The sequence below is a fragment of the Mercenaria mercenaria genome, chromosome 19, assembly GCF_021730395.1.
Source record: "Mercenaria mercenaria strain notata chromosome 19, MADL_Memer_1, whole genome shotgun sequence".
Lineage (NCBI taxonomy): Eukaryota > Metazoa > Mollusca > Bivalvia > Venerida > Veneridae > Mercenaria > Mercenaria mercenaria.
The window spans coordinates 43,791,365-43,809,131 of record NC_069379.1 but is presented as its reverse complement, the minus strand read 5'-3'; the positions used below and the strand labels follow the sequence as shown (position 1 = coordinate 43,809,131).

At 33.5% G+C, this 17,767-nt stretch overlaps 1 protein-coding gene across 3 annotated transcripts in view; it reads right to left on the bottom strand.

Moving 5' to 3' along the window:
* Positions 1-915: 915 nt before the first annotated feature.
* Positions 916-17,767, bottom strand: part of LOC123541743 (scavenger receptor cysteine-rich type 1 protein M130-like) — a 29,581-nt gene continuing 12,729 nt past the window's right edge. Inside the window, exons 5-16 of one of the 3 annotated variants that reach the window (XM_053532149.1) lie at positions 16,924-17,090; positions 15,550-15,708; positions 10,498-10,654; positions 9,897-10,078; positions 9,109-9,256; positions 8,747-8,910; positions 7,657-8,418; positions 6,775-6,913; positions 4,908-4,936; positions 4,545-4,628; positions 3,315-3,374; positions 916-2,837 (exon numbers count right to left, since the gene is read on the bottom strand). In XM_053532149.1, coding sequence (XP_053388124.1) covers positions 2,806-2,837; positions 3,315-3,374; positions 4,545-4,628; positions 4,908-4,936; positions 6,775-6,913; positions 7,657-8,418; positions 8,747-8,910; positions 9,109-9,256; positions 9,897-10,078; positions 10,498-10,654; positions 15,550-15,708; positions 16,924-17,090 — 2,083 coding nt within the window. In that variant the 3' untranslated portion in view covers positions 916-2,805. Of the gene's footprint in view, positions 2,838-3,314; positions 3,375-4,544; positions 4,629-4,907; positions 4,937-6,774; positions 6,933-7,656; positions 8,419-8,746; positions 8,911-9,108; positions 9,257-9,896; positions 10,079-10,497; positions 10,655-15,549; positions 15,709-16,923; positions 17,091-17,767 lie in introns of those variants that run through there. The other 2 variants (XM_053532150.1, XR_008368757.1) reach the window with 2 other exon arrangements.

Here is a 17,767-nt window from a genome sequence, read left to right as displayed (position 1 = left end):
TTATCTTTATAAGAGACGCATATATTAAGTTGCTGGGGGACTCTTTTGCCGAGCGGTTGCGGTATCTAAGTTCGAGTCACTTGCCTCTCGCCAATGTGAGTTCGAGCCTCATTCGGGGCGTTGGATTCTTAATGTGAGGAAGCCAATTAGCCGGGCTACGGAAGGTCAGTGGTTCTACCCGGATGCCCGCTCGTGACGAAATAATACACAGAGGAACACCTGTGGTCCTCCTTTACAATCAGAGCTAAGATCTCTCCATATATGACATATGATTTTGTCGGTGCAGATTTCAACCCATCGCAAACATTGCTGGGATTTGAAATTCATATTTTACAAAGTCGCTTCAGTTAAGTACAAAAAACAACACTATTATCTAAAACGAGTGTTTATTCATGTGCGGGCACAACAAGGGAAAGATATGTCAATACAAGTTTTACAATTTAACTGGATACGTAAAAATGTCAGCATCTAAATTAATCTTCCTGCTGTTTACTGTTGTTTTTTGTTTTGCATGTATAAATGAACATGCTTGACATTTTAAGCATTCATATTCATCGTATCTTTAAAGATCCAGGCGAAGTAACATTTAAGCCGCAGTGCATATTATTTATATATTCTGTTTTCAGTAATACGGCTGTTTATTACGTAACGCGCTCGCCAAATAGACCAACATGGGACGGCGTAGTTCTGACTCGCTGGGTTGTGAGTTCGATCCCCGGACGTGACATATGCCCTCCGTGACAATTTGATGAAAGACATTATGTCTGAAATCATTAAATTATTTGTCCTTCAGTTCGGAATCATTTTCATCATTGCAGAATCCATCCAGGAACACAGCTGGGGGAAAAATGCATGTCATTGCATGACTGAAGTACTGCTCTAACTAACAACAAAAGAGAAAAAAAAATTAAAAAATCACATAATATTGACGTTTACTATTTTACAACATTTCTAAATACAAATACAAATTGATATACCAATGAACAATAGAAACATTTGCCATACATGCATTACGTTCTACGTTTATGTACATGCACAATAAATCAAAGTTTGTTATTTCTTGTAAAGGAAGTCATAACGCAAAAGAATATTCAACGTTAAGTATAATAATAATAATAATAATAATTTCTTTATTTTACGAAGGTAAACTCATTATGCAATCACATAAGCAGATACAAATGAAATCACATATTTACAATGAGGCCTTCAACAAGGTACAAAGTATTTTAAAAAAATGCATATTAAAACAATACAATATAAAAAAACAACAAAAGGTAAAAACACATTTGATCTGAGCACCTGTAGCATTATGATTATGCAGTGCAGACTTCATCAAATAAAAGTTTTTTGTAACTGTATTTGAAAGAGTTCACATTCGCTGCATTACGGATAATAACTGGTATAGAATTCCACACTTTCATTGATAAAAATTTGAAAGATTGTTTCATATAATCTGAATTGAGTCTGAAATGAGTAATATAACCTTGGGAATTAGATCTTAGGTTGTATGACTTGTTGTCGGAAACAGTAATCAACTGAGAAATATATTCCGGGGTTAAACCATGTAGAGCTTTAAACGTCATTACAGCTATATGTAATTTATGTCTGTTTTCGACAGAACGCCATTTCAGTTCTTTAAACATAGCAACAGAAGAAGATATCAAAGGTTTTGCTAATATCCATCTAGCAATACTTTTCTGAAACACCGATACTCTTGAAAAGTATGTTTTGGGAGCATTACACCAAATTATCGCACCGTAGTCAATAATCGGAATGATGTAGGCATTATAAAACATTTGTTTCATTTCTAGTGTAAGAAATTTTGAGATCTTTCGTAGAAGTGTAAATTTGTTAGATAACTTTTTGCAGACATTTTCTATGTGAACATCCCACTTTAAATGCTGATCGATATGTAAACCTAAAACTTTTTGATTTGTGACAAAATTTATACGACAGTTATTCACTGTTAGATTCAGAGAGGCAGAATGTCTTATTTTATACTGGGAACCTATCAGCATCGAAGTAGTTTTTACAGGATTAAGTACCATATTGTTTGCAGCGCACCATTTATCTATGATATTTAAGTCAGACTGTAAATTTGTCTCAATAAGAGAAACTGACCGATCAGCCACATATAAAGTTGAATCATCAGCATACATGTCAAGGTTAGAATTTTTCAAATGTAAAGGCAAATCGTTAACGTATAAGAGAAACAATAAAGGGCCTAAAATTGAACCTTGAGGCACTCCTGTTTTTATGAATGATTCATTAGAAACACTAGTATTTAATTTAACAGACTGCGTTCTATTTGAAAGATAAGATCGAAACTTGATATTCAATGAATACATCTCATTAAATCTTTATATCTTTACAATTAACACATTTCCTTGTAATGTCTATAATTTCTCGTTGATCTTACATGATGTTCAACATGAACAATTATCAAATATAAATAAGAAGTGAGGTCATATCTCTTCAAGATAACAAAAATCAAACCCTTTGATTTTGGTTTTTTGGCATTAAAGTAGGATAATAATACTTTACGGAAGGTTGCCGCCTATGGCTGCAATCCAGTTATTTATGTTTAGTACTTTTACACATAGTGCAAGAAATCCGTGCATACAAAACGGCATAGTGTGCGCTCTCTGCAAAAATTACACTACATTCTTGCGGGCACCATAAGTTGTGCATTTTGCAGTGTGCTCTGGCTGGTAATAACCCCAGACATATGCAGAATGCCGCTCCAGGTCTGCAGTTAGCAACATCGATCGTACATAAGGTAACACATACTCTGTTCGGTGTTTATTATTTTCGTCCAGAAACTTCACCATGTTGTCCTGTAAGTTACAGGTATAGAAAGCTGTGATATCAAAAATAGCCAACGGCTTGTAAACAACTCTTGAATGTAACGATCAATTGTACAAAAATGACAAACTTCGTATATGTTAACTGTTTCAATTACAATACATTTACTAAATTTTAAATCACTTATTTGTAAGTGAAATATATTCCACCATGATTAAACGCATTAAAGGCGTAAGTATTAAAATTCTTAGAAGTCTCTTTTAATTATTCATCTAAAGGAAATGATGTATTCACATAGGTAGAATATGAAAACAGGAGAAAAACATTAAATCTTAATGAACGACAGACAGAATAAAAGTTGAATTTATTAATTCAATTGACTGTGACTAAAAAAAACTTACGTAGAGCGGTTTTGCTCAATTACAGACTCCGGTATACACCGGATTCAAGCGATTTGAGTGATAAGTATCTTTAATGTATATATTTTGTAGTATTGAGTAAATCGGTACCTTTTGCAGCTGCTACACTCGGTGTTTGTCCTTGACGTCGTCCAGAAACTTCACCGTGTTCTGTAATTTACATGTACAAAAAGCTGAGTTATCAGAAATATCAAATGGCTTCTAAACAACTTTTCAATACAATCATCAATTGTACAAAAATGACAAATTCCATATATGTTAACTGTTTCAATTACAATACATATAGTAAATATATTCCACCATGATTAAACGCATTAAAGGCGTAAGTTTTTGAAGTCTTAGCAGTCTCTTTTAATATTCATATATAGGAAATGATGTATTCACAAGGCTAGAATCTGAAAACATAGAAAAACATTAAATCTAATTACCCGACAACAGATAAAGTTGAATTTATTGATAATGACTGTGACTAAAAAAACTGTAGACGTGTTTTGATACAATTACAGACTCCGGCATATACCGGATTCAAGCAAATTTGATGTACGTATCTTTAATGTATATATTTTTATAATCATACAACCCTACCTCTTTACACTCGGTGTTTTCCTTGACGTCGTCCAGAAACTTCACCGTGTTCTGTAATTTACATGTACAAAAAGCTGAGTTATCAGAAATATCAAATGGCTTCTAAACAACTTTTAAATATAATCATCAATTGTACAAAAATGACAAATTCCATATACGTTAACTGTTTTAATTACAATACATATAGTAAATATATTCCACCATGATTAAACGCATTAAAGGCGTAAGTTTTTGAATTCTTAGCACTCTCTTTTAACGATTCATATATAGGAAATGATGTATTCACAAAGGCAGAATCTGAAAACATGAGAAAAGCATTAAATCTAAATTAGCTGCGACAACAGAGTACAAGTTGAATTTATTGATATGACTGTGACTAAAAAATGTGTAGAGTGTTTGTGATAAATTACAGACTCCGGTATATACCGGATTCAAGCAATTTGACTGGTACGTATTTGTGATGTATATTTTATAACCATGACAATCCTAACCCTAACCTTTAGTCAGTATGTTATACATATTGTACACTAAATTCGTGGGGGCGTACATTAAGTAGAGTATTTTGCAGTGCACTCTGATTGGTTATCACTTCCAGACACACGCAGAAGGCCGCTTCGCGTCCGCAGTTAGCAACATCGATCCTACACAAGGTAACAAATACGCAGAACGTACAAAGCACGTTGTAGTTATTTGATAACATAAAATATGCTGAATAATATTTGAGTAAATTGGTACCTATTACTGATTCTACGTTCGTCGAGGCCTGTCCGAAATCTATATGTGTGTGTATCCGTCCGGAAACTGCTAAATCATGTTGTTCTGTAATTTACAAGTAAACAAAGCTGAGATATCAAAAATGTTGAATGATTTGCAAACAACTCCTGAATATAATGATCAGTTGTATGCAAATGATAAATTACATATATGTTGACTTTTACAGTTACAATATACATTTGTAAACTTAATTTGTAAGTAAAGTCATATTCAATCACGATTAAAGGCATAAAAGGAGAAAAACATTAGTGATTGTATTAACAAAATAAAAATTGAAAATGAAATTGATATTCATGGAGGAATCTGAAAAACATATCATCATACCTGGTGCCTGTCTGCTTAAGTGTCCACGTCTACAAAAGATGATATTTTGTTAATATAATATTTTTCATAAAACTATATTGACAATATTTGCTATATATCTCTCACACATGAATAGGTAAAATATAATCATTGTAATTGAAATCTAGAATGGCGTCTAAAAAAGATCGAGTAATTTCCATTGAAAATAATTTTACATAACATGGGGCGTGGTAAATATATTATTTATTTTTACATATAAATAAAAACATCCTCATTTCCAAGAGCGGCACAAAATCAGACATTATGTCAAGTGTGTAAGGATTATCAACTAATATTGGTAATTAAATATTATCATTCCATTAACAAAACAGATACTGGTAAATTTTTAAAAAGTCTTCTATACGGAATAAGAATTGACCATTCTCGCCTCGATCAAGATGTCTCCTTCATACCATATATTTTATGGTCACATGTCATAACTCAAAGTTGTTTATTGTTTTAATGAATTTTATAGCAAAAGATCTTTCAATATTATCAGTGAACACAAAATTGACATATTCCTCAAACCAGTGAAATAGGTTAAATTGTGATTTTTTCGACTGTACTGCAAACGACACTGAAAAAGCGACTGAATAAAAAATTGATATAGCTAAACGGACATTCTAGCAAAATGTTTTAAAGATACAGATGTAGAATAAATAAACACATTACACGATACGTTTATGAAATGAAGTGGATTCTCGCAAAATTACATGCAAACTATTTCACTCAATATCCATATAAAATCTGCCGTCATGAACGACATGCCCGGGTAAATGTAACATATGTGTTATAAGAAAACAAGCAATAAAAGACAAGAATTTTGGTTTAAAAAAAATTCAAAAGATAAGTTTCCTCGTGCAATAAATGATATGTAAGAGAATTGGATGTTGTCTAGCTGCGAATATAAATATCAATTTATACCTACATACATTTATAAAATCTCTCTTTTCTTTAAAATTAAAATGAACAGGCAAAAAATCCGTTTTAACGTATTGTAATGCACAATATTAACATATGCATGACAGTTCTATAAATAGTACATAAAAACGTCACAATGTCATAAATACGATACATGAGAATCCGTTCGAAAAAAAAATGAGTGTAACAAACGGATGAAAAACAGTATGTCTGTTTTTATGTACCATATTTGCAAAGGCTGGAACACTCTTAGCCCAAAATCATCGAGTGAATTAAGTATCCACATCGAGCCCTATTCATAAAGCACCTTAATTACTAGATTGAACCTAAAAATTAAGTATACTGAAGTTTGTGTATATCAACTTAATCTAAGAAACACTTAAGTTCTAGTCAATAAAACAGCTAAAACTTAAGATACTTAAGAAATTATTTAAGTCAGAAAATAGAATAGCGTGGTGAGTACGATTAAAGTGTTGTTTTCAGATAAAAGCACTTTAAACATAATTGTGCATGTTGTGTCTGTCTGAAATTAATGCAGATTTTTTTAATGTTTTCGTCCACAATAAAAAAAACAAGAATTACTTATTAAGTTGTTTTATGAATAACAAATATACTTAAGTAAAATAAATTTCTAACCTAAGTAATACTTAAGTAAATAATCAATTTCTTATATTTATACTTAAGATGCTTTATGAATACGGCCCTTGAAATCTATAGGCATAATGTCACATTGACCTTGATTTCGCCTCGGTCAATGTGTCTCTCTGCTTGTGCATATCATGTGATAATTTATGGCTCACAAGTCAATAACTGCGAACTAAGTTGTTTCTAATGATGATTCTCCACTTGTACGAATAAAAAGTTCAAGGTCTATGTAGCAGTATTTAAATTTTAAAACGGTATATTAAATTTAATAAACGTCTCTTACCTTAGGTATCGTCTTATTATAATGAGTGTTCCTACAGCAAGAAGTATAGCTGCCACAGATCCTACTCCACCTCCAACGAATGCACCAATATTCAACGAATCTGCCGCGTTATTGGAATCGGATATGATCCCTGGGATAGCTGTAACATATACGCTTGTCTTAATTAAGAAAACAAGCAGATAAGAGACACAGAATTTTGGTGTAAAGAAAATTACTTTAAAAATCTGAACTGAAAGTTCGTCAGCATATTTAACATGCAGTAATGTAATGAGAATATGGTATTTGCTTGTCTCGCCCGGATATAAATATCAATTCTATACCTACATACATTCTGTAAAATCTCGTCTTTTACTTTAAAATTAAATATGAACAGGCAGAAAAAACTTCCGTTTTGTACCGTATTGTATGCTGCCGGACTACCTTTAACAATATGCCTAACATGACACAGTTCTATAAATAGCGTACATAAAAACGTCACTTAATTCCATTTAAATATCGATGAACATTGAAGATTCCGTTCAATAATAAAAAAATGTAGCGGCATATAACAAACGGATCATTAAAACAGTAGCTGAATCTGGGATTTTGTATTCGGTTCTCATGGATTTTGCAAGGTCGGATCACACTCGGCGTTTGCGCGCCTCGCAAAATCCAATCGAGCCGAATACAGTATCCCACATCGAGCTATGTTATAATAGCCCTGTTATATTCCGATGAGTGAACCATACACAAACATTAATATCGAATATCTGTGTAACTACGTCAACACATCAAACAAATCATTTCCAAAGATTACGAAAGTAATGATCAGAGGGAACGGCTTTTTCTGCCATTTACAGAACATAATTTTCTTCTGGGAAAATACAAAACGCTCATGCTTACATTGTGTGCATCCTTTTCCTTTAAATCCGTCGACGCAGCCGAATTTGCAGCCACCGTTTGCCTTTAAGCAGACACTGTTGATGCAGTTTTCACTGCAACTGTCTTGACACATGGCGCCATAGTATCCGTTTTGACAGTCTTTTACACAACTTCCATTCGTGTCAAAACACCGTCGGCCTTCGCCATCTTGTAAACATGTCGTCGCACACGTCATGTTGCACTGCTCGCCGTAATAGTTAATTCTACAGCCACCATTACACACATCTTTTTTTTTAATACAAGTTCCGAGCGCACAGTTTTTAGAACAAACATGTTCACAAGCAGTTCCATACATACCGTCGACACATTTATCGCATTTACTTCTCGTGAACCCAACCATGCACCTATAACAATCTCCATTATTTTTACAATTGCCATTCCTGCAACCAGATGGGCATGTAATGTTACAATCAGTTCCATATTTACCATACTCACACCGATGACACACGTTTCCAGTAAACCCAGTCCTGCAGCTATAACAGTTACCATTGATGTCACATGAATTATTTGCGCAACCTGCGGGGCAGTTAATGTCACATGCATTAAGGTATATACCGTTTACACATTGATCACATTTATCACCTTGAAAATTTGATAAACATTTGCAATTTCCACTTGTTATGTCACACGTACGATTTTGACATCCAAGCCCGCACTCGTGTTGACAGGATGGTCCATACTTTCCAGATGGGCATGTGGTGCAGTTGTCAAACGATGTACAAGCTACAAAGTTAGTGCATTTTATAAGATATACAGTATTTGCAAATATCTTGACTTTTATGCAATAGCATAGGAACTTCATACGAAAATTATTAAACAATGGCAATTAAGAAACTTTTGCAAATATGAAATATTTTGATCATACGAAAAAATTCGCATGCTTCCATTGATAAATTCAAACATTACGTATCAAATGCTTTTTTTTCAAATTATGAATTTTAGCTAGCAAATGAATACAGTTACAGTTGCCCCTGAGTAAATAATAAGTTTAAATTATTTTAATGTTATCATTCGCATTACTTTAACTGCAATAAGATAAGTTAATACGAGCCTGTGCAAACAACAGAAACATCCTCGTTATGTTTACAGTCTCCAACTGTAGTATAGGTGCAGTTGTTTATATGTGTTGCGTTTTCCTCACAGCTAAGTTTGTCTACAATAACTGGCCCTGTGCCTTGTCCATAATGGGCATAATTATAATACCTTACTGCTGGACTTTAAACAGAAATACCATATGAATTCAAATGATACAGTAAAAGTTTAATGTTTGAAGTTTAAGTTGCAAATTTGTCTGACTAACGTTTAGGTTATATAAATTGACTTATAGGTGAAATACTGTCTTGAAATAGAAGTTTGCTCAAGTCAAGAAATAACATAATAATTTCATTTTATTATAAGCCTTTGCATGCTTACGGGTATCCTAGCATACTACAGATAGTATCAGCCTCTTCCTTTCCAAAATAATCATCGCATACTGTTCCCCATGTATCCAATATTTTTAGCTCGACCTTTCCATCCGTTGGACTTGGACCATCAGACAATCTTATATCAAATGAAAAGCCTGTATTAAACGAATAAGAAAGATGTATTTTACAATGATGAAATTTAAATGTAACATGAATTTAGCCGAAATAAGATAAAAACAGACATTGTACATTTTATATTGCATCATATAACTATATCATGCAAGGTCAATTAAGAAAATATACGTCACACAGCTTATTTCTGATAAGAATTTGATTTAGATATATCAAAGTCTGATGATAGGAAATGCAGATAAGATCGGATACTCCAATTCAAATATTATTATAGTAAAGCCGAACTGACAATTATAATGAAATTTAACACTCTTTAGCTTCTCTTGCATATTTCACTTGCAACTGTAACTTGGGAAACAATAATGGTTAATGTACGTATGAGCAAATCACCGTATTTATCGATGGGAATCGAACCGAGGCAGTCGCGGCAATAAAACTTTCTTTGCGGTCATTTAACTAATACCGCCACGGAGGATTGTGTCTTTAACCCGTTAAATAAATACTTATAATAATTTTGAAGTAGATTAATTTGGAAATGTTATACACTGAATACATATTTAATCAAACTACCTTGTGTTTTAAATATTTAACATTTTTACATGTATGTCAACGATATGCAGGCCCAATAGTAGAATTTGTTTAATAAACTTTTTAAATCATTACCTGTACAAAAAACAGCAACATCGTCGTAATGCGTACAGTGATTTGAAATCTCATAACTGCAAAGGTTTATATGAGATTCTGTTCCCGTGCAATTCAACTTGTTGACGTAGATAGGGCCGCTGCCTATACTGACCCTGGCGAACCGACGTTTGGGTCTGTAGGCCTTTCTGAAGCTGTTATATCTGTTCAAGTATATATAGCGATATTATACTAAACCAGAAGAATCCTATTGTTTTATCCACATATATCTCGAGAACGTGTAATCTTAGATAAAGTCTACTTTTTACACTTGATCCTCGCATGTAACAATGGGTGAAAATATTTACGACCAATGCAATCTGGGAACTGTAAACGCTTTGTTAAAAAAAAACAGTACCAGTTTACAAACAAATAACTTTAGTGGAAATATACATTATGTCCATTTTATTTTTTATACATTGAGGTTTACTATTTGGCAGCATAAAATTGTTAAATACCGCTGCAATAATCCAAACGTCTAGAGTCACCCTAGCAATGTTCTTCAAGAACTCCCCTCAGAGCCTACATTCGTCTCTCGAAGTCTAACTGAGCACATAATGAATTGCGTGAAACACATACTTACTTTAGTCCAAACATTTTGCAAATTACTCTTGCGTCTGCAAAATCAAAATTAGTGTCACAAATTGTCCCCCATGTTCCATTAACCAAAATTTCAACACGTCCTCCGAAAGCTGCATCATTATCCTTTAACTGAATGTCACTAACATTCAGTGGAAAAGCTGCAATGAATATACATTGAAACATACATAGAACGGAAAATAAATGTCAAGAACATCTTTATATGCCCTGTTAAAGCTAGGCAATTATCCGGTTTAGTTTTAAGGCCATTTTGAACTTGGCCAAAGAGGTACGGAGTTAATCAATAATCTTCAGACCACACTTCAACATCTTAAAATGTAATTGACGACAGAAGGTCAATAAGTCTTACATATCTTGAAAAAAATATCGTTTTCAGTTTTAAGGTTACTGTCCCCACTGCAAATTGGCCATACTAAAATTGAGGCTATCTGGTGACATAGGCGCAATAATTCTATAAAGTTTAAAATCATTAAATGTAGTAACAAGTGGACATTAGATATTGTATAGAGACAGGTTCTCTCCTCGGCATCTTTTTGATGGCTCATCCACCCATGACATGCATTCATCCTATGACGTTTGACTACTTTATACCAAAGCGTTTGAATTAACTTTAGAGCGGGGTTATTTTGACCATGACATTTGATCTCTGATCCAAAACATTTGAGGTACTGAGTAGACAAGGCCGTCGCGGACGGTCCGGCCGGTCCGGCCATGGCCGGACCACTTTTATGGCCGAGCATGACTTCGGCTGTAATCATCCGGACCAGTTTTTCGCATTAAATTTCATCTTTTGCTTTCATTAAAAGTGTCGAAACATTGCCTTATTTATGCAATTATCCACCAAGAGCGGTATCCGTCATGAGTGCCCTCAGGTGTGAAAACAACTTCGGCATTTTTCATGTCAAACTTATCAACCCTGCTTGACTGGATTAATCAGAATTAAACGATTATCTGATGGATCTTTAATCCGATATGATTTAAAAGACGATTTCTTTTATAATCTACGATAATTGTTTAAATAAAAAATCATGCTGTATCTTTAAAAAAATGGGAAACAATTTTGTTTATAACAAAACTTACCGAAAACTAATTTCTTCAGATTGTTTGGTTATTTCTTTCAGTTATGATTATTTATCTTACATAGTGCAAACATACATATCAACTATAATAATTAACCCTTATCCTGCTGAATTTCTATAATGAACTTGTCCATCTTTCAATTTGGACAGTACCATTAACTGTTGAAAGGGGTGAATACCAAAAAGATACTGACTGAATGGCGAACACTGCAAATCTTGATCAGACTGCACAGATGTGCAGGCTGATCATGATCTACACTTGTCGTAAAGGCAGAATTAGTTGTGTCCAGCATGATAAGAGTTAATGCATCAACATTTATAGCAATCTGCAAATGTTGGATAGTTATCCTTGAAAAGTATCATGAAATCGACTGAAAATCTTAACAGAAACAGCTTTCGAGATGCAAGAAAAACGCACCTACTGGCATCCCAAATCTTAAAATTTTCTCGGGGATGAACCCCCGAATCCCTCATATAATCCCACTCACGGTACACTATTTGGTGATTGTTTTAAGATATGATTATCTATATTAGATAATCGTTTTTAATCCAAAAACACCGAAATACATCTAAACTGTAAAACAATACATCAACATTTATAGAATCTGCTAAAATTGGCCTAATGTTGGATAGTTATCCTTGAAAAATGTCATGAAATTGACTGAAAATCTTAACAGAAACTGCTTTCGAGATGCAAGAAAAACGCACTTACTGGCATCCCAAATCTTAAAATTTTCTAGGGGGAGAACACCGAACCCACCTTAGAGAGAGAGAGAGAGAGGGTAGGGAAGAACGGGAAATCTCTCTCTCGTGGTCATCCCCCCCCCCCCCACCCCCACTCCTGCCTTCAGCACTCACGGGACACCGAAGGCCGGACCACTTTTCCGAAGCCGGCGACGGCCCTGGTACAGGCTTTGAATAACTTAAAAACAAAGCATTTATAGTCACTGATCGGAAAACAGTTGGTCTACCTACCGTTAAATGACATTTATACCAACTAACTTTATATCTATTCGTTAAACGTACTTAAACCTTGATTTGGAGAAGCAGCTTTTTGAAATAATTAAATCCACATGCCTTGATAAGAAAATGTTCTTTTGCCCTCAAGCCAACTGAGCTGACGTTGAATACACACAACATGACACAACCATTATTACAAAGAGTATACATGATTATGCATTAATATACTTCTCGTCTTCAAAACATAACTCAAGCACCTATGAAGACTGTTGAGTTCTTTTGTATGGAATTTAGATTGAATATTTAACATGTTGTTAAATCTATAGTATCTAGAAGTCTTTAACATGATCATATCACTTCATAACCGACATTAGTTGATTTATGATAAATACCAAGTGCAAGTGTATCTGGTTTAAATCTGCAGAAAGAAAAAGTTCTAATCTAAACAAACCAACATGCAGATACATCGATGAATTACTATTTTTTATGGGAATTTTTGAATTTTAAACAATTTAAGGGTAATAACTCTACATTTTCTGAAGTGATCCTGATTAAAGGTATGCATGGACGGCCGTCCTTAGTAATCAATGTCTGTGTTAAAGTTCATGAAAACCCATCAGTGGATTACTTTGTTATGTGGGAAATAATGGAAAAAAATATCAAAAGGTAATGATTAAGAGGAATAATGTGATCTTGACGAAACTTTGCATACATCACCACACTAAAGCGGTCAACATTAGTGAATAGGTTCATGAAGATCCATCAATAGGGTACTAAGATACAGTAAAATATCTTGTTACACTGAGTCAAGAGGATAATACTATGTGTGGGCAAAGGTTGTGTGCTTATCTATCATTATGTGAGTGGCATCCTTGTCAGACTGGTTAAAGCCGCTGACTTAAAGTCACTTGCCACTCACTGCTGTGGGTCCGTCCCTCACTCGGGCGTTCTACCCAGGCCAGGCTGCTAGTGATGAAATAATGCTGGAAAGTCGTCATATGACCTATAATTGTGTCGACGTTAAACCCAACAACAACAGAAAAACGCTTTAAGTTTGGTCATTCTAATCAAAATATTTCAAGCATTATTATTTTTCAACAAAGTAAATGGTGGAAGCACTGCTTTCACAGGGTCAACATGCATGAAAATATCATGCGTTTATAATAATTATGTGAGGTGTGACGATTCTAGCTGAAGTATTTTATTATTTATAAGCATTTTCGATTTTTCCACAAGCAAAGCAAATCAAGGGGAAGCCCGGCTTTTACTGAATCAAGGGGGTTAGTGGTAATGTAAGCAAAGGTCTTGATCTTATATAATAATATGTAAGGTTTTCTTATTCTACCTTAAATGATTTTTTTCTTCTCTTTTTTTAATTACAGGCGTTTACAATATCGGACAACTAACGGACGTTTTGTTTTCTATATTGTTCCACTAGCCGTGTAAAACAAAAATAGACAACATAAAAGCTTACGGAATAAATGATATCAAAGAAAATGTACATTAACCTCATGTTCCTATGGCCAACTTATCATGCAAGAGTAAGCTAGGGCACACCAACACACGGACGGCACCACGGGCGAACGGACGCACAGATGGACTAACGATACTAAAACAATATATCCGACAACCTTCACCGGGATTGTTTAATGAATTTGAAGAGTATTTAAAAGTTTGAATCCCACCGTACGACATCTCCTTCGTTTATAAAACATTTTTTTTTATTTATTTTTTTTTATTTATTTTTTTATTTTTTTTTTGCTTTTTTGAGGCCCCCAAAAGAGTTACTCATTTTATTTACTTTTTCGATACATGAAAAAAAAGGTTTTACAAAAATACATATATGCATTTACATCTAGTGCGTTTAATACTCAAGAATTAAGAATTTTTGAAAAGCAATATATTTCTATAATAAGATTTTATACCAAACATTAATTATGTTATCTTTGACATCATATCTAAAACGTCAATATAGCCGTATAGAAAGTAGGTATATTCTTTTTATCTGCATTGCAAATTAATTGAGTATTAATCGTACCAAGTAAATATGGTACCGAGTATAAAAATGAAAAGTAAAAAAAAAACAAAGACAAACAAACATCCGCTCACGCTCTCATTCATATTAAGTTTATTTTATTCCTGAAAGTAAAATCATCCCACCATTAAGTAATACGACCACTAATGTCCGACCAGTTAAAATATTTATTTGTATTCTAACCTCGGAATTGCACACTTATCAAAACACACCTACCAACTCACATAATCAGACTGCCAACGGACTAATATGTTCTACATTAAGGCCCATGCATCTACTACATTAGAGACCATTTGCGGTATTTTTTTTATATTTTTTTTATATTTAGCGTATGAATGGCCGATAAATTTATTGTAATTCTAAGCGTTTCATCTTCTAAAGGTAAGAACAATCCTGCTGTTATTTCAGGAAATAGTATTGAGGAAGTGATAATGAGCTTTGTACAAATGGAATGTTTGTAGCCTGTTATGTTTTGATGTGAAGAATTAATGTCAATAACGTTCATTTTGATCAAAATGGAGAAACGAACACGTAAAGAGCTTAATTTGAAAGACAAAAACAGCAGTGGCAGGAGCCAAAGTTAGTTGACAGAGCTGTTTGGTATCAACTGAGGTAAAAACTGAATAAGATCTTATCAATTAATAACTGGATATGTTACAAACTGCAAACAAATATTAGATTAGTGCAAGCAGTCGTTCATTCAATTTTTGATTAAATTGAGATATGGTATTACATGTAAGCTGATTTGAAAAAAAAATGTGTCATAAAATGTTTTAATTAAAACCAAATTATTTCGAATATATTAAAGGCACATACATTGCTTAACATTCCTTCATACGTAACACATTTGTTTAGACATTACGTGTTTGTTGGATGACTTCCCCTATATTAAGACAGCGTTTTGAAATAACCATTTATGGTCTTATAAGCGGGGTTTTACTGTAAGATTCATTTTACATACCATGATAGGGAGTGCATCTTTGTTCCTCGGACCAACTATTATTTTTTAGACATTTCATTTTAATCTGGGTTGGGTAGAATCCTGTATGACATGCCACTGTTAATTCAGTTCCATTGAATGCTACTGGATCTCCGTTATAAATCTCTGGTAAACCACAAGCTGAAAATACAAATTAGAACATCGTCACATGTAGTGAAAAGTACTAGCAAAACGCATATGAAAACTTCACAAAATTCTCGTAGTCAAATTAATACATCTGCTAAATGCATTTTTCGTTTTAAGTAAGTGTTACTCAGATAAAACCAATTTGATAAGCTTACAAACAACATGTTATATTTTAATCAATCGCTAAATGCAATTTTTGGTGGAAAAATATACTTTATCGTAAGTAAATAGACTTGAGTTTTTGTTTTGTATTTGTTTCCTGAGAATTTATTGTGGCGTAATAGTTCTATAAACCAATATAGTAAAACGGTGTTATATATCGGACTTAACCTTTATAAAATGACAACACCTGAAAACACAACATCATCACAAAACAAGAGTCTAAATATGAACGACTTCAAATACAAGTAGTATACATGCAACATTTACTCGTATATATACGGAGTCTAATGCCACCTGTCGCCAAAATAACAAGTTGTGTGTACATACTTGTACATCACTTTTATATGTAGCAAAGTCAATTTTCACTTGTTAATTTAAGTTGATGAAATAATTCAATTATTATACTTATATGTCCTAAAAGTCGTCATATCAGTACTCCGTAGTATCATATTGTACTCTGTGTTCCATTGTATTATATTGTACTCCGTGTTTGTCTAATCATGTCCAGTCATGTCTTCACCCGTGCATATGAACTTGTTTTGTAAGATAGAAGAGTGACGTTTGGACTGCATGCTGGTCAGTTATGCTTTCGCACAAATAACATTTTGCGTGAACTAATATTTAAGTGTACCATCAATAGACGTATCTGGTAAACATTTCTAATTGGCATTTGTTCTTTTAGAATTAAGTAATAACCGCGAGAGATGTATTTTGCGAAATTCTGTATTTTCACGTTTGCTATTGTTGTAATATTGTAATTTGTATTGTTTCATGTTCCTGATTTTACTGTTTTATGTTTTAAGGTTTTCTTTGCGTACTATACTGGTACTCTGTCCAACAAATAAACATAAGAACGTATTACATGGTTGTGCTCGCCATAATTACAAATTACCACCACTACATATATAAACCCTGTCTAAGAAACTCTGTTTCGTTGAGAATCGGACTTTATATTTAAACAAAAGTATATACCTATAGAACTATTCGAAGTTCGTGTATTTTAAAGACAAAAGTTACATAATAGGAGATAATAATGTATATACTTACGTGTACAAACTATGGATAAGTCGAACAGGTGTGAGCTATTAGGACGGTATGGTGATGATAAAAGACAGCTATTTACGGTATCCATTTCTTTAGTGCAGTATAAATGACGTATCAGTATTGGCCCAGTTCCTACCCCATATATTGCAGTATCAAAGTACATAGCTAAGCTACAACAAACAGAAAACAGATCAATGGATGATTATATAAAAATGGTATTTTTTTTATTGCATTGTGCTAAATGACTTCCACATACAGTATCTTTTAAACATTATTATATCAGTCAACGATTAGTCAACAAAGAAATAAAATGATTATGCGAATAAAGATATGATATGTCTTCAAAAGCGTTTGGCGGTGTGTCACAAAACCACAGATATATGTGGTTAAAAAAACAACATCTTTGCCAACAAACTACCGTTTCAATACATGTTTTACGTACTGTCTCATTGGACTAGATAGTTCTCAAGAAGTTGTCCCAGTTAAGATTAAAGAATCGTTTTCAAGAAATAAAAATAAACAACAGCTGAAAACTACGATTCGCCTAACAGATGCATGGAAACGAAAATATGTAACAGTTCTCTGAAAAATGGCGAGGTTTTAAAGGTGTTGAACAATCCGAACATGTCGTTCCTTTAAGCAGTTTTTTTTTTTTTCAACCCGGACATAGTGCCGTAAAGTCATTTATCCGGGTAAGATAAATTAATTTAGAATAAAGCTCTGGATTCGGCGCACGGAAATGGAAATCATTCAATGAATTAATGGCAACCGGTGAGTGAATTATTATAAAGGCAACAATACTATCTTTCTAATGTTATGATATTCCTCTGAAACATCTAACTTGTTA